The sequence below is a fragment of the Laetiporus sulphureus genome, assembly GCF_001632365.1.
Source record: "Laetiporus sulphureus 93-53 unplaced genomic scaffold LAESUscaffold_26, whole genome shotgun sequence".
NCBI classification, from domain to species: domain Eukaryota; kingdom Fungi; phylum Basidiomycota; class Agaricomycetes; order Polyporales; family Laetiporaceae; genus Laetiporus; species Laetiporus sulphureus.
Window position 1 is genome coordinate 88,691 of NW_024468535.1, and position 15,720 is coordinate 104,410.

Consider the following 15,720-nt stretch of genomic DNA (forward strand, 5'->3'; position numbering starts at 1 on the left):
GCACACCTGCTATCTGACTCACCATGAGAAAGAAACTCTTGGGTTATGATCCGTATGCCGCAATGGTCTCCGTCGTACCTTCAACTTCAACGGCTATTGGCACTCCTTTCCATGTCGGCATACGGCGCCATTCTCAGCAAGAGTGGATCCGAACCCCTCCCTTCTACTCAATGGCAGCTGCAGGGCAAGGGCGGACCATCAGCAGCCGCTCCGAACTATGTCACTATCCACCATCTCACTCTTTTGGAGGCTCGCACTCTTCCGGGGCTAGTTGAATACCTTCATGGGGTCTTCGCAGACGAGCTGCTGCGAGGAATGACCTACCCGCAAGAGATCCTCTCCGGCGAGGTTTACACGCAGGAGCAATTTGAAGCGTACTACTTCGCCGCCGACGTCCTCGTTGCCGTCCTCGGAAACGAAGGTGAAGCCGCGGGGGAGAATGCCGAGCCGTCTCGCTATACTGTTGTTCCGTATGGAATCGAAGAGGCACGCAGCGGTCGGCAGTGGGAAGAGTGTGTTGCAGGCTGCTATTATGTGAGTGTCCAACTCATGTTCGAAAACGTGTTGTCTCGCTTCATGTCCGTCTAATTTGCGCTAGCCTGGAGCGTACGATAGGCCAATTTGACTGATACACATGCGCATATTTGCAGGTCAAACCAAACTATCCTGGTCGATCATCGCACGTGAGTATCTCATCGAAGGCAGTATCATCGTGCATGCATATGTGAAGGGGCCACAGCCATAAGGAGGCCTCTTTCGGACGAAGTATACTCGTCGTCCTGGAGTTCGTAGCCGTTTCGCAGATCCTCATTTCCGGACAGCTTGGCTTACCTTTGTGCTCATCGCGTCATGCGTGTCCACATTGCGGCATTACGCATATTGGACCTGAAATCCAATTGCAGCGGCGGGATTACCGGTGGGGAAGTCGAAGAGTGGAGCCCGTGCCGACAGGATTCGGTGTCATAAACGGCCATACCATGTAATTGAAGAGCAATTTCCCCTGAGCCTATCTATCACACGCCCTTCCAAGTATTCATTACAATCTATTTCAGATCTGCAACGCCGGCTTTCTCGTACCGGTCTCGCAGCGCGCAAAGGGCGTCGGCAGGGTGCTTGCCCGCTCTTACCTTTACTATGGGCCGCGTCTCGGATACGAAGCCAGTGTCTTCAACCTGGTCTACGTCAATAATGTTGCCAGTGTCCGGTAAGTGCCGCGATTATCATTGCATGATCGCAACTTCTTTCCCATCTTGTCGTCTCCGCAATTACTCGCGGTCTATCTTCGAGATTACACACGTACACGGTTTGATCACTCGGATCTTCGACATTGAATTGGTTGTAATGATCATTACCTTTTGAACTCCACGCATGTCCCAGGCTACCTTGTGTGCAGGAACTCATACTCTCGCGCTGTATAGACTTTGGGAGGCTCTCGACTTTATCAAGGCAGGGCTCATTCCCCGTGCGGGGCGTCTCAAGAAAGCGGACGGATCTGGTGAGGAGTACGTAGATGCCTGGGTGTTCTATCGCCGCTTCGACAAGGAGAGCTAGGCTCAATATCAGCAAATTTGGCTACGTAACGATGGCATAGTTGGGGAACAGAGTTGCCGCAAGTGGCCCATCAAGGAAGGATTTCCATACGTCTTCAGACCGCCCTTTCTTAACTACGCGGCGATCGGAACGTCGGCTGGCCATCAGTTCAGCAATCGGTCTCTGTGCCCCTGGGAGCCCAGATTCGTAGATGCGCGTTTAGACTCGCTTCAAATCCGCAAAGCCGGACACATCGAACCAAATCCCGCCTCTGCCGAATGTTCTGCTCATCGCTAATATTGATGTTGATGTCATGATTACCAAAATCCTTCGGCACAGACAGCATCGGGGGTGTCCCGCAGGTCTACTCCCGGAGCGAAGCGCATCCATCCAAAGTCCGCTGGGAGGTGGCCGCCAAGGTTAGCCGAATGTCATGCGGTGGGCGATGCGCCAAACTGTTCGTTACTCTTGGGGCGATGGTGAGAGCAGCATCATACTGCCGTCATGGGTTTGATGCAGCGCACGGACCAGTGCGTCTCCCGCGCGCTCTGGGATGTGCATGTGACGATTCCGGGGTTGCAGACTATACATCGATGGAACTCTGACCCACGCTGCTTTCTTACCTCCGAGACGTTGGCTGTAGATGACTCAGGACTCAGTGGACAGTCACCCCCCTTGCCCTAGACAAATGGTGTCAGGTAACGATTGGCACATGTATAGCCTTACTGCACGGTTTACGCACCGGAGGCTGTGGCGTTGGCGGGGCAGCGGCCTGATCGTTGAGCGCGGCTTTACCTCCAACAGAAATATCTGACGATCACCGGCCCATAGGCGATGCATAGATTTATTTCGCGGGTAATGCCCATGATCTGTTTTGAAAGCTTCCACGCGCGTCGTCAATCTTCGTGCAGGCGGCAAGCCTCGTGGTGCTATAGTTATTACGGCCTGGGAGAGTTCTGAGCAACCCCGCAGTTTGGGTTGGCTGGTGGGTCTGGGCACGTCAGGCGAAGTCGCTCGAGTCCGCTGGGATGCGAGGAGAGGAGGGAGGAAGTCTATTGAGACGAGAAGCTTATTCCACGAGCTTTCCTCGTGTCTACAGACGAAGGTAGGTGTAACACCCGTTATGTTAATAAAAACTGAAAGGCCGTTCAGGTAGTATAGGATCAGTCCAAAACAAGGCTATGAAGGCACCGGAATGACGTTTGGGGAAGATGAGCGCCTTCTACACTATCGCAGGGCGCTTTGGAGAACTCGCGAAGAGCTGTCCATGGTGAACTCTGTAACGAGGCTGCGAGTGTCTCGAAGACGCGAACCGTCGTGCGTTGCAAGGATTTCGTCTTACTCAAGGATTACTCAAGGACTCGTAACGCGTTCGTTGACCCCCTCAACGACAGAAGAAGCGCCACTGTGGATGACTCGACACGATCAGTACTCAGCCATCGATCATCGTGTAGGGCGATTGAGGTGTTCAATTGCTCGATGCAAGAAGGCGAGAAGGCTGTCAACCCCCACCTCGACCCCAGAGTGCATGTTCTGTGAGGTAAAAAGCAGGCCACGATTATCTTTAGCTAAGTCTAGGCTCGCAAGCGATATCGGACGGCAGCCACGAGCTCTGATCACCGCTTCCCCGCTGATGCAGCTCCAGGGGCAGTGGACGACGGGCGATGCTCGAAGCATGAATGTCTGTCCACCCGTTGCACACCAGAGCGTCGTCGTGGACTGGATCGTCCACAGAAGGCAGGTTTCGTCCTCCCGTGAGCTGCCCTTCAGTTGGTCCATGTGTGCGCGCTGTGATCCCGATGGAACAACGAGGCTGCGGAATCAAAATTTGCTGTAATTCGCTTACTAGGGTATTTGCCGACGGTGGTCAGAACTCAGCTGGACGTCAACGTGAGAGCCGTTACGACACCTCCTTGCAACGAGGCAGAGAAGACGTGCTCAACCGTTCATGCGTAGATAGCATAGGAGAAGCATTGCCTGTTTGTTGTATATGCGTACTGCGCAGCGAGAGAAATTTGGGATCCTCCGGCGGCGATAGTGCGCAGATGGCCGTGCTGCTCAGTGCCGGTAGTTGGGATCTCAAAGGATACGGGGAAGACTGGACGGCGCGATCATAATCTTTTGAATGGGATGACTTGATATTACCAAACGCAGGAAGTACAAGGAGGCCGAGGGCTGTTGATCCGACAGTGATCGGTGAGGTGAGGCAGGCCGCAAGGCAACCTGTCCGACAACGTTGTAAGGATTTGTATCGTCAAATAAGGGTCCGGGCGCTGATGGGATGTTTTGTGAGAAAGCGTATGCGATGGCCAAAGGGATGTAGAAGCTGTTCTCGTGCACGTGTTGCGCGTTACGAGCGTATGTGATACCGGGTATGTTCGCATGTAGGCAGATTAAGAAAAGCCGACGAATACCGCATCGCCTGAGGACAGCGTCCTCTCGACTAATTGGTCGCGTATGACGCGCTTAGGATGCAGAGACAATTGCTTATCACCCGGGGGGAGCACATCCATCCAAAGCGATGCACCTCAGTACCCGTCCTGGCTCACAACAGAAAATCACAGGCGCCGCATCGCACAACGTGGCCTATCCCCGTCAAAGACAGCGAGGAAAAAAGCAAGCAAAAGAACCCCTAAGGAGGAGCGAGAACGCTCGGAGGCAGAATTCAAGCACGGAATGCGAACCTCGAGGCAGGAGCGTGTCGCTGCGATGTCGTAAGCCCTCCTTCAGAGACCTGGTATCCGCCGAGCTCGCGTACGGAGGGACGGAGGAGGGGGATAGCGGGAGAGGTCGAGTGCGACCCCGCGGCGCCCACGAGCATGCTGCATTGCATTGCATGTGAGGCTGATTGGTGACCTACGCGAGCGACGTTCCGGTAGAGCACGATGCTGCGATGGGCATAGCGTGCGGGCAGCTCGGGCCGGGAGCCAGCCCGAGTTCGCTTGGCTGTCAATGACCCTCGATGATACGGGATGGCAGTAAGCTCCAAACTCCAATGAGCAATGTTTCGGTTTGGAGGCGATTATCGATGACAATGCCATTCATGGTTTCGTGTGCGATGAGACCGACGATGTGGGTGCGCGTGCGCGTGCGCGTGCTCATGCCGGGAGTCTCAGCGAGCCCTAGCGCAAGCCGGGGCGGCGATGCTGGCTGCAGCGCAGAGGTGGACGTGTTTGGCAGCCAGTGTACAGGGTACATGTGCGCACGTGTAACGATGTGGAGCGTAGAACGGTTCATGCGGTCGACCTAGTGGGTGGGCTCGATGCGCGGTACTCGCCTCGAGGAACGACTTTGCGCGCAGTGCCAGTGTGTTGAAAAGAAAGAAGCTGACGTGTGTATATTCGATCTCCCGAGTGTGCGTGCAGCATGCCAGCACTCGCTAGCTGAGGTGCCTTGAAGCCGTTGACATGTCGATGCCCCGAACAGACGTCAGGTCACGCTGCCTTAGTCGGCTCAAAGACGATTTGAAAAGTACACTGCCCGATGCGACGTCGGCGTTGTCAGGAGAGCGAGGTGGCAGATCAGCAAAAAGACATCGAGCCTGCATGCAGTACAGGATCCATTCGTGCTTGAAGTTGGCAGAGGACGTCGATGGTCAAAAGACGGGTGAAACCCTCCGACGCGCGGCGGATCTCTGAGAACCTCGAGTCGCTGCAGCGGTGGCGTGCGATGAATGGGAGGGACGACGTGCTGGTCCGATGTTCCTGGATCTTGCTGTCTCGGCCAGACTCTCATCTGTACACATGTAAGGCAGAGATGGACGGATGAACAGGCGTATATCTTCCGCCGTTGCACTGAGCGCGTACACCGCGCACGGAACGGTCTCCGTCATGGCCAAGCCCCTAACAGCTGACGATCACGTCTGCATCAGTTGTATCAAATCGCGCAAGTGCGGCCGGCCGCTTATTTGCAACTCGCAATAGTCAAAAAATTGCGCCCGTAACGAGGCACTCTTCGCCACCCAGTTCAAAAATACGGGTGTCGAGCTCGGCTGGCGGGGTCGCACATGGCGGGACGGATCACACTGGTAGCGGCAGAGGAGGGGAAAGTGGCATGATACGGACGAGCACACAAGCGGGGCTAACAGTAAGTTACTTACATGGCTACTTACAGTAGGAGCAATCAGAGAGCAGCGCACTGACGCACAAAGCGGAAAGTATTCGACCAGCGCCCGGACCGAACCTGAGACTCCGAGTTGCGCGTTTCACGTACAAGACGAGCGTATACAAGGTCGCCGCGATCATCATCAGAAAACCCCCTCCGCTTCCGATAGAACACACGTGTCGCCCAGAAGCGCAGCTGACCCCTGGCGGCGAGGGGAAGGGGGGCATGTAAGTACCGCCCCGGTCGGAGGCTTCAGAAGAAAAGTCCATCCATGTCGCGGGATGTGCAGGACGCGGAGTGCGGAGTGCGGGACCCGGAACGCGGAGGAGGCCTGATATGTGTGATATGATAGGGAAAATCGTTACTGTGCTGCTGGCTGAGTGACGAGCCTCGCGAGACGGAGTGCTAGCTCAGACTCGGAAGCTCTGATCAAGTATGAGGAGTCTGAACCGCCTTCGGCCGCACGCCGTTCGGAGCAGATAGGGCCCCCGTTGAGACGGCCAAGGATGGCGGCCTGCGCAGAGCGCAGAGCGCAAGGGCGAGCGAGTCCCGAAAAGGCGAGAACGCGAGCCTCGTGTGTCGTTGCAGGGTCCTGCCAGTCCTGCCACGGCCCGGGGAGCCAGAGCCAGCCATCAACTTGGCTGAAACAACCCTCGAGCGGACACACAGACGTCACCACTACGACTCGTAGCTACCAGCTTCCAAAATATAGATATGGGGCGTAGAGCGGGCCAACCCATCTCTGGCATGTCGTCGTCCACCTTCGATTCCGATGGATCATCATCGAGTTTATCCACAGAACCGACGTGACGGTGGCGCAGGCAGCCTGAGCGCGAATTTCTGGATTTAGATTCGAGCGCTGGCTGCTTGCCGAGTTGTGACTCGAGTGCGATGCCTGCTGCAGATATACTAGTAGCTGTCGTAGGTCATGTCATGATCAAAGCCAAACACAACACTGAGTGTGATGAGCATGGGCGGTATGGAATGATCAGCCTGTCGCGCCTCCAGAGTCCGAGTCCAAGGACGCCTCTCCTCGTCAGATGATAGTGATAGTGATAGTAGCTCAACTTAGCGTAGACGTCCGACCGCACACCGCAACAATGATACGATTCAAGGGGCTCACACACACACAATGGAACCCTGTAGGGTCCACACTTCTCCGAGTATCGCAAACCAGCAATCCGCACAATGCGCTTCGATCCTTCACAATCATGCGTTTTGTCAGAACGATGACTCCAGCTATCCAGCTATCCCGGGAGACAGTGCGACAGGCACTGTGCCGGAAGCTATCCTGCCCGAGGACGCCTCCAAGCCCTTCGATGGAAAGAAAAAAAACTAACGGTGTACAGAGCGATCGACGCTAGGTACAAACACCTCCGCACCCACCACGACGCCACGATCGCCCGAAGAAGCACCGCACGGAAGGCCGCTCCCCATCGCAGCCTCCTCTTCGCAAACCACTCAGCACATCGTCGATTGTCACCATCACGCGCACAAGAGAGGCTTTTGACATGTTTATCGTATTTAGAGTTTTTCGCTATTGTGAATTTACCTTAGCTAGCCTAAGCGGGACGATGAATGCCTATGCCTATGCCTGTGCCTATACACCACTATAGATATCTTACTCTTGTGTAGTATGGTACAACAATGCTGTGAGTTCGGAGTCGGAGTCTCTTGTCAGTTGTCATGGAGGAAGATGGTCGTGAAAAGCAGAACGTGAAGCAGAAACCCATGCAAGCAAGCAATGCAAGAGAGAGAACAAGTTGCAAGTGATGAACGGGGGGAAAAACGTTGTGCGGCGCAGATGGCGCACGCACACGGCGTGGTATAAGATAACGGGAGGGGATGCTTGAACTCTTTAGTCCGTGCAGAGCGAGCGTGGCGGCGCGTGCCGACGACGATTGTCGATAATAGGGGCGCGCCGGGACAGGAGCATGTAGAAGCAGGAAATGAAGTGCAAGCACGAACCGGCGAACAAGCAATAAACAGAAACAAAAGCAAAAGTCACGACCGCAGCCCCGGTGTCTACCATTTGCATGGCATCGCCCGGGCATAGTGGTCACCAGACATCTTGGACGATTTCTTGATACTTGATGAGGAGTTTGCGCTGGTCGGTATTGGCCGGCCGTAGTTGACGCTCGACACGGCGCTTGCCGTGGAGTGTTTACGCGCCAACGAGGAGACAGGTACCGAATCGCGCTCGAGTGCGCCAGGGGTCCCCATCGTACTTGTCGACACGATCCGCGCCGAGTTGTCGACGTACCCTGGCGGCGTTGGCGGACTGGCCGACGACGCCGGCGATGTCGATGTCGAATATGATGGCTCAGGGGTGTCGAGCTCGCCGGGCGTGTGCGGCGGCGAGGGGTAGGCAACGGAGTGATTCGACACTGGCGTGGAGACGACGGGCTTCGGCGGCGACGAGGAGACGCGCGTGGCGAATGATGGCGTGCTGGCGCTGGCGCTTGAGCCGGCAGCTGCATAGGGGGAGGTGGACGGCATGGGCGAGGGCGCTGGCGACGGGAGGGAGTACGTAGGATACGGGCCGGGGCCCTTGAAGTCGCGCCGTACCTTGAGCTCGAACTCCTTGAGCGCGTTGGGCTCGATGTTCAATTGCCACTCCAGATAGCTGCACATCTCACGCTCCATCTGATTGATCTCGCGAAGCGCAAACATGCCCTGGCCGACGATGGACCACGATTTGTTGCTGTAGGTGTCGTCGCAGATGACCTTGCTCGCGATCATGAACGCCGATATGAAGAGGCGGTGGCCAGAAGACCCGCGTGCGGCGGGAAAGCGGGCTTTTAGGCGCTGCAGGAGGTAGAGCGCTGCAAAATGGACAGAGGTGTGGAGGCGGGTGCGGTGGAGGGCATATGCGATGAAGAGGGCCAGCGGCGGGGAGGGCGCGGGCGGACGGGTTGTCGATAGCGGCGGGAGATCCGGGCACGCAAACAAATGCGTGACGAAGCGAGCGCACAGCTTGGCAGTCTCCTCATGCCCATAGTATGGATCGGGCTGGGACGGGGGCAGCCGGGAGAGGGTATCAGGGTGAGGCTGCGGGGATACGTCATGGGCGTGCTTACCACGCTGTGGGTCGTGGGCGCCGGCCGCGAGGAGGCCACTTTGGCGGGTTTGCGGAAGGTGGGCGAGGGGTGGCGGGCGACGGCGGGGCCTGAGACGGTGGCCATGAGAGCTACGGGGGTGATGGTCGGAGGGACGACGGAGAGGACGGGAAGCGCGAGGGAGGATGCTTGTACGGGGTGGGGGATGCTGGAAAGAGGGAGATATATATCAGTTGAGAGGATGGAAGACCGCGAAGAGGTTCTACTTCGGCGCGAGACACATGCGAGCGAGGTGTGAACAGATAAACCCTCATGGGAAACGTTGAGACATCACCCGGGTATCTGCCCCCCCATCAGAAGCACTCAATTTTTCATGCCAGGCAACGCGGCTAATTTCCCCGTAGCACCATTCGGGCTCCGCCTGAACCTCTCCCAGATGGGAAATTAACTCACCGTGCGAATTCTGTCCTGCAAGCGACAACGTGGCGCAGGCGATATTCAGCCTTTCGCTTGGGTGCCTCGAGGCTGGCGTATTGCGCACCGCTTATCGCGCGGTCAAAGAGCACAGGGGATTGAGCAGCACAATGGCGCAGGGCGCAGATGAGGAGTTCGATGGGAGCGCCCCCTGGCTTGCTCTCTAATATATCCCTCGCATAAGGGCGTTGCCACTCCAGGCTTTGTCCGGCCAGTGGCGTGCCCAAAATGTCTGGCGCCGAGATATTGCGGCGGCCCGATTCCACTTCTATTGTCACATCGCCAGGAGTCACACGTGATCATCCACGGACAAGGATATGCCCGACGGCCAGCTCCGCCCAGACGACGCTGCCCCGACCGTTCGCGACGTGAGCCATCCATCACCGTCCTCCTCGGTCGCCGAGCCTTCAGATCTGCCATCAAACGGCCGCATCGTCGGGCTGTCCGAGTCGTCTGTCGCTCGGGTGTGCCACAATCACATAACAGCGGTGTGCATGTTAACTAACGACACTACCGCCATCCCACTTGAGTCTCCATCATCTGATCCCGCACCGCCCTGCCAAATCCGTGCGTGAATGAACTGAGCTGAGAGTGGATCTGAAACCGTCACCCGAACACCTCCTATGGCCACCGCTGTTCTGAGCCCATAATGGCACGCGGCAGCTTTGTTCTCGCCGTAGTCGTCCTCGGCGCCGACGAACAAAGAAAAGGCTTATTCCGCGGCCCACTAAGCGTCGTGATTCAAGCGGCGCGCAGTGGCTCCAACGCCGCTCCTTTTGTGCGAGCACGCGCACGGCGGCGCCCTTCTTCGGACGGGCCTAACCATCGGGTGGCCGGCGACATTATCAGATGACCACCTCGAAGGGAGTTTTCGCGGCTGCTCTTGCTCTTCTCTGCCGTCCTGGGGCGACTTTACTTGGGTGGTACGCGCATTAGGCTTGGAAGCATGATATCGCACCTGATCGCCCATCGCGGATTTGAAGGACAGTAACTTCGCGACTCCAAGGGCGGTGCGGCAGTGCCCTTCTGACAGTACTGTAGCCTTCTCTTCTTTATCCATGTGACGTCCCTCTACTCGTCAGTGGACGCGGAAGCAGATGCATAGCTGCCCCAGTAGCGCAGCTCTCAATGCAGACGAACACATATGTGCCAGTGCGCACCAATCAATCTCTGCATGATGAACAATGATCACCGTTCAACGCCTACATTGTGCGATAGCTGATCACTTCATACTTTTGGCCCTAGGACCCACAGTCGCTAGTACGGCTGCCGTGAAGGTCGCAGTTCAACGTGCCACTCATCCCAGATCGTCCTCATCCGCAGGTTAATTCCCTAGAACCCCCCGTGAAGTACGAATTCGCTCAATTCCGGACCTCAGAATTCCAGCCGTTGCCTTCGCCCGATCTCGCTCCAATGCCCTGTTTCCCAAGGTCTGCGCTACGTCTCCTTTCCCGGAATATTGGCCATCTGCTTCGGACCAAACTGCACAGCCGCCCCTTCTCCGGACCTCGCTACCACATGCCTACCCAAACATACCCTGTACCATGACTGAGCTCGTTGTCTACCACGTTCGTGGCGTCTTGGCTCCAGGATCTTGCTACTCTTTTACACGGCAGTCTGATCTGGTCCGCGCTATGCCCGCCTCAAGCCCGCCACGTTAACGGTCAGATGCGCACCAGCGTCCTGGTGTCCACAACTTGACTGGCTGCGCCTCTTGCAGCTTGAGAAACCCTCACCCATCCTCAACACCACGCCGTACGCGAGCTACTGATCCACATTCCTGCATACCGCTCAGCATCACACGAATCACATCGCACACATTGCGTCACCGCAACGAGTCGACACTTGCCCGGCGGAATCTCTCTCTCTCGCGTGTCTGAGTTCCCGCTTTCCATCGCTTTGCCTGGCCTGGTCTGGCCGGCAAGTAATGACGCGCGCCCAAACTGAATGGGATAATTGCGCACCTCATACGCGCGGGGCTCTCGCGTGGTCAAGCGTCCAACGTCCGACGTCAGTGTCAATGTCACTGCCAATTGTATGCCTCGGCTTCAAGCTTCAACCGTCGACCCTTCAAGGTCATCCCGTTGCATTCTACCTACAATATCGGGTCCCTCGCTGCCCTTGCCAGACGTCCATCTCCATCGCAGACGCGCGGTATTCAATTCATGTACGCCGCCAATGAAGTTTACGTACAAGGCATCCTGCCTCCCAATCACTCTGCCCCTCTGACGCAGTGCGTCTCTCATGAAACGCAATGACGACCCTGGCTTATCCACATTAGATCGGCCCCGTCTGCATCTGTCTCTGCCCAGACACACGCAATGCACCTCGCCGCGGACTCGGATCTGCTGGCCACCCTTCACGGTACCCGTGCGGGATAGATCTGAACCATTCGTGCTACATACTTCGCATTACGGCACGCTCCAGGTCCCCGGCCGGCCTCTTTTTTTCCTGTCATCGCGTTGTCGCGATGCTCGGGTATAAGGCGTCGCGCGTGGTGGTCCGCCTAGGTTCCCGGCCCCCCAATCATTCTTCGCTCTGACAGCGCACGCTGCCAGGACCCGAGCTCGCGTCGCTGGATTGACGCGGGCTTCCTAGGATCGAACCCGCGCCGCTGTTCGCGCCGCTTGCTCGAATCGTGATGCGCCGGCCACCAGCTCGCCGCGTATGTGGATTGCTGAGGTGAGGAGGCGGCTACGTTGCATTGCTCCACGCCTGTGGAAGAATACATCACTCGTTCTGTGATACAATGCTGAGGCTGCTTCGTTTCAGCGACAGGCTAGTAGCCACCATCGACACCATGCCTGATATACGAGCGCGAGAACACCTCGGGCTACAATTAGTCAGTGTCTTGTGCGATGATCACCCCAGCGCACGTTGTCGTCATTCCTTTGACTGCCGCCTGGGGTTGCACCAACAAAAAGTTCGCCGTCGGCTCGTAAGCGCCAGGGGATGTCCACACTTGGCTCAAGAAGCATATACTTGACGCCAATTGCCTAGCGGTGTGTCTTTGCCTGCGCGTCGTACGTGCTGTATCATCCCTCCTGCTTCATTGAACGCAGATTGCTTCTAGGATTCATGTACAAACAGTGTTCGACCACTGATAATTGTCTACATTGTACAGTGGTCTTGGAAAGCCAAATCTCGCCACCGCACGGCCTCCAGCAATGATAGCGTCCACCTCCGCGCCCAACCATCGTAATGGTCTCTATCGGGCCACACCTGTCTGGGGCCCCTCATTCCCGACAATCCTGCGCGTTACGACACTCAATCCTCGAGTTCTTGAGGGCGTGATTGTGTCCGTATCCCATGGAGACTTGCGATGCAGCCTGAGATGAGAGAGAGACGCGTCTCCTCTGACATACCGTCACATGGCATCCCCGACCAGCCGATTTTCCCAGACTCGTTCCCAGCCCGTACTGCCTGACTAACGCACACGTGCCGTCGGCAGCCCAAGCGCTGCTTCAATTAAACTACCAGCACCGGCGAGGGACGCGCCGGTGCGCCTGGGTGTACGGTGCGGCGAACGCTAGATCGAGAGGTCCCCGGTGATGCCACGCTGTCGACGGTTTGCAAGCCACGCTTTTTCGCGGCTAGAGTCCAGTCGAGCTTCGCTAGATTCCGAGATTCTCTTACCATTCATAGGTTGTGCTCCGGTCACACGGAAGAAGGTCGCTCGGCGGAAGGCATTATCGGTCGAGGCCCACTGCAAAGATCGGAGTAGGTTAGGGTTCGCGCTTCGCAGGGATCTGTGGCTGGTCTGATCTATTGTCGAATTGAAGGCACACGATGCTCATTCGACAAAAGCCTATGGAGACGGAAGCATTGCCCGCATCGGCGTGGCCATGCTACGTGCATGGCGCTATGACAGTTTTCCGCTCCGGAATGCTGTGCTGTGGAGCTGCCGCAGCTGGAGCGTGAAGACGGACAAGGTTTTGACCTTGGCTCTTCGGATGATGTGCGCACGATCTTCTGAAGCTGAAATTTGCTTCCGTTTTTTCAAATCTGGCTGCCTCACAAAGCAATCGAACTCCAACCAATACAGATTCCAAATCTCTGCGAGTGGCGGGCCGCTTTTTTTTTCTTTCTCTCCTTTCATGTCGACTAGTCCAGCTTCAAAGATTTCAGCAACTCATGACTCTGCACTAGCGACTCGGGTGCAGATAGGGGCTGTCGCCGTTGGCATTCTTCCGTGAATGTTGCTGCTGGATTCGACTCATCCATTCCAACCCTGTTCAGCACGTTTCACTGAATCGTGTGTTGAACTTCTATCTGATTCATGCCCGTTGTGGCGCTCCGTTCAAACGCCGGTTCTGAGGCGTCCCAGATTGGCGGGGCGCTTGCCCGGGTTTGTGGGCGTTTGTGTGGCGACACAATACCATCTTCACGTCGGACCGAGTCACCTGGACTTGTGATGGTGGTGGAGCGCTCAACACCAGACGTACTCGGGCACCTTGGGAATGCGATGGGCGCCGACGGAGTTGGTTGTGGGTGTATGAGCTATCCGGCTGTCCTCGTCATCACCGCTGAGGCTGCGCGATCATTCATGCTGGCGACTCTTGCACACGCTCGGCCGACTTGACGCCTCTCGCTCTGTTTGTAACTTCGGCGATATCTTGTGGCACGACAGTCAGCATTTGCTTTCTGGTTCTTGAAGTTTTAGTCTGACGATGCTGCTCTGGATGACTAGATGGCTGAAGGATGCATTCGTTGATCCTCGTCATGACGCCATCATTCCTCGCCGTTCGTGGCGTGGCCGCACATCGAGACATCTGGACAGCTGGATGGTCTCAGGCTCATCGAAAGGAACCGTATCTTCTGGGTGACGTCAAATCGGTACGACTTCCCCGTGACTGGTTGGCCTTATCCAATCGCTGTCAGCCAGACGGCCCCCTGTGCAGATCGGCTTCGTGTTCCGAGACCTAGCACCTAGCCAAGGCACCAACAAAATCTACCTAGCTAGCTTTTTGTGGATAAAATCCTAGAAAGGCCTATCTGGACTAGGTGAGCGCGTACGAGCAAGTCTGCGGCGGTTGTCGGTGCTTCATACTCCTTCTCGCATCCCACCATCTAACCTTGCCAGAATTCTCAAACCTAGTCAGCTGTCCTATCGCAATAGTACGCTTGACCGAGAATCAGCAACGCCACAAAATTGGAACGCGAAACGTGCTCGCGAGTGTTGCGCTATTGATCTCGTCCCGACAACTCGCCCTCAAGTCCCGTCGCTCAATCCTCTCTATTGCATTGCGAACCAGGTGTCAGGAATAGGATCCGACCCCTACACGCGGTGGGGCTCGTCATGGCCGCCTTCGTTCTCGGCGACCAAGAAGCTCGATAGCGATGCGGTGCGCGATCAGCGCTGTGAAGGATGTCTGTCCATGGCCAAAGGTCACGATCTCCGTGCGCCCTTGTCAGCTTCCTTCAGATTCCGCAGCAAATCCGTCTGAAGCAGCGCCGACCAGAATTGGCTACGAAGGGTGGCTAGCACTGGCCACACAGTCGAGGCTGTACGCAGATCGTCTGATATGGTCCTCTGACTCTGACGGGCTTTTCGCATAACTCAATCGCGTTGTTCCACCTGTATTCTTACGTTTTTTTAACCACGCGAGCAACGTTTAGTGGCCAACATCGCGGCATCCTCGGGCAGATGCAGGCATGCGGCGAAATTGATGCTAGATATCTGTGAAGGTAGATAACAGCGCAGCGCGGACCGTATGTGTTCCAGTCACCCGCCACGACCGCGAAAGCTTCAATATATGAACGTCGGCGCGTGTGAATTTGCTGTGATGTTGTAGTAGCTTCACGAAGGCAAGATCGTACATTGGTGCGAACGAGGTTTGTTGCGTTCAGGGATTATGACTCGGATCCGCCGTTATATGTACCGGCAGCATGTTGTCCTTGCACACAATCGATCTTCGTTAACGGAAGTGATCGCGGACATAGTGGCGCGAGAGCCATGGGCCGCAGGCCGGGGCTTTTCTCGCTCGCGCATAGGTATACTGCGTCGCCATCGACGTGCGCTCTCCTGCACAACAAACAGTATACATATGGGAATTGTTGTATATTCCAACTTTTATTGTTGTTCGTTCTTACAGCCGTGCGCGTGTCAAACGGCTGATAGTCCTTATACAGTTAGAACCTCAAGCCGATCTTTCGCGCTGCGATCCTGGCCATGCGCTCATCTGGGATATATCAGAATATCTGCTGCTCCCAGCCAGAACATGTCTATCAATCTCCCATCAATCACAGCAGAAGTGTTCTTTATCCTACCCAAACACGCTTGTCCTAGGCATAGCAAATAGGGAATGGTCTGCCGGCGGGCTGTGCGATGGTCGGAGAATTCGCTGTCGCTCCGCTATGACAATGTCAATATACAATGTCTCCTGGCCAGATAGAAGAGCCTGGGATGGTCGAAGCTCGCCGCCTTGTGACCAGCCGGAGCGGAAGCTTTACCGGCCCCCACCTGATCCTGGATATGCTGCGCATGGGAGTCTGCCTTGCATTGCCTTCTCGTGTTCCGTCCCTCCTTCCGTGATAGCCTCGGAACAAGCGC

The 15,720-nt window shown here is 56.2% G+C and overlaps 7 protein-coding genes across 7 annotated transcripts; 3 read left to right on the forward strand and 4 right to left on the reverse strand.

Moving 5' to 3' along the window:
• Window positions 1-111: 111 nt before the first annotated feature.
• LAESUDRAFT_737507 (uncharacterized protein) lies at window positions 112-1,551 on the forward strand (the record flags this gene model as incomplete). Its single annotated transcript, XM_040910797.1, has 4 exons — window positions 112-534; window positions 651-683; window positions 1,053-1,204; window positions 1,419-1,551. The coding sequence occupies 4 exons, from the start codon at window positions 112-114 to the stop codon at window positions 1,549-1,551; spliced, it is 741 nt and encodes a 246-aa protein (XP_040763099.1).
• Window positions 1,552-2,415: 864 nt separating this feature from the next.
• On the forward strand, window positions 2,416-3,709 carry LAESUDRAFT_226483 (uncharacterized protein). The gene is made up of 2 exons (XM_040901645.1): window positions 2,416-2,635; window positions 2,692-3,709. Exons 1-2 carry the CDS (start codon window positions 2,559-2,561, stop codon window positions 3,365-3,367), a joined length of 753 nt encoding a protein of 250 aa, XP_040763100.1. The 5' UTR covers window positions 2,416-2,558; the 3' UTR covers window positions 3,368-3,709.
• Window positions 3,710-4,195: 486 nt separating this feature from the next.
• Window positions 4,196-4,767, reverse strand: LAESUDRAFT_760239 (uncharacterized protein; the record flags this gene model as incomplete). The annotated part of the gene is made up of 3 exons (XM_040912706.1): window positions 4,196-4,352; window positions 4,391-4,476; window positions 4,522-4,767. 3 exons carry the CDS (start codon window positions 4,765-4,767, stop codon window positions 4,196-4,198), a joined length of 489 nt encoding a protein of 162 aa, XP_040763101.1.
• A 1,228-nt stretch (window positions 4,768-5,995) lies between these two features.
• LAESUDRAFT_714911 (uncharacterized protein) lies at window positions 5,996-7,147 on the reverse strand (the record flags this gene model as incomplete). Its single annotated transcript, XM_040907098.1, has 4 exons — window positions 5,996-6,270; window positions 6,302-6,550; window positions 6,766-6,948; window positions 7,021-7,147. The coding sequence occupies 4 exons, from the start codon at window positions 7,145-7,147 to the stop codon at window positions 5,996-5,998; spliced, it is 834 nt and encodes a 277-aa protein (XP_040763102.1).
• A 512-nt stretch (window positions 7,148-7,659) lies between these two features.
• Window positions 7,660-8,819, reverse strand: LAESUDRAFT_656039 (uncharacterized protein; the record flags this gene model as incomplete). Its single annotated transcript, XM_040904589.1, has 2 exons — window positions 7,660-8,685; window positions 8,718-8,819. The coding sequence occupies 2 exons, from the start codon at window positions 8,817-8,819 to the stop codon at window positions 7,660-7,662; spliced, it is 1,128 nt and encodes a 375-aa protein (XP_040763103.1).
• Window positions 8,820-9,385: 566 nt separating this feature from the next.
• LAESUDRAFT_726996 (uncharacterized protein) lies at window positions 9,386-10,081 on the forward strand. The gene is made up of 2 exons (XM_040909140.1): window positions 9,386-9,723; window positions 9,786-10,081. Exons 1-2 carry the CDS (start codon window positions 9,485-9,487, stop codon window positions 10,018-10,020), a joined length of 474 nt encoding a protein of 157 aa, XP_040763104.1. The 5' UTR covers window positions 9,386-9,484; the 3' UTR covers window positions 10,021-10,081.
• Window positions 10,082-10,899: 818 nt separating this feature from the next.
• On the reverse strand, window positions 10,900-11,898 carry LAESUDRAFT_714913 (uncharacterized protein; the record flags this gene model as incomplete). Its single annotated transcript, XM_040907099.1, has 4 exons — window positions 10,900-10,947; window positions 10,985-11,110; window positions 11,267-11,550; window positions 11,718-11,898. The coding sequence occupies 4 exons, from the start codon at window positions 11,896-11,898 to the stop codon at window positions 10,900-10,902; spliced, it is 639 nt and encodes a 212-aa protein (XP_040763105.1).
• Between the last annotated feature and the right edge of the window lie 3,822 nt (window positions 11,899-15,720).

Bases quoted from the DNA above. Each gene is read 5' to 3' on its own strand.
- LAESUDRAFT_226483 (XM_040901645.1), top strand. From the start codon at position 2,559: ATGCGAGGAGAGGAGGGAGGAAGTCTATTGAGACGAGAAGCTTATTCC. The intron at 2,636-2,691 runs GTAGGTGTAACA...CAGGTAGTATAG, and splicing joins CCTCGTGTCTACAGACGAAG to GATCAGTCCAAAACAAGGCT.
- LAESUDRAFT_726996 (XM_040909140.1), top strand. From the start codon at position 9,485: ATGCCCGACGGCCAGCTCCGCCCAGACGACGCTGCCCCGACCGTTCGC. The intron at 9,724-9,785 runs CTGCCAAATCCG...TCACCCGAACAC, and splicing joins TCATCTGATCCCGCACCGCC to CTCCTATGGCCACCGCTGTT.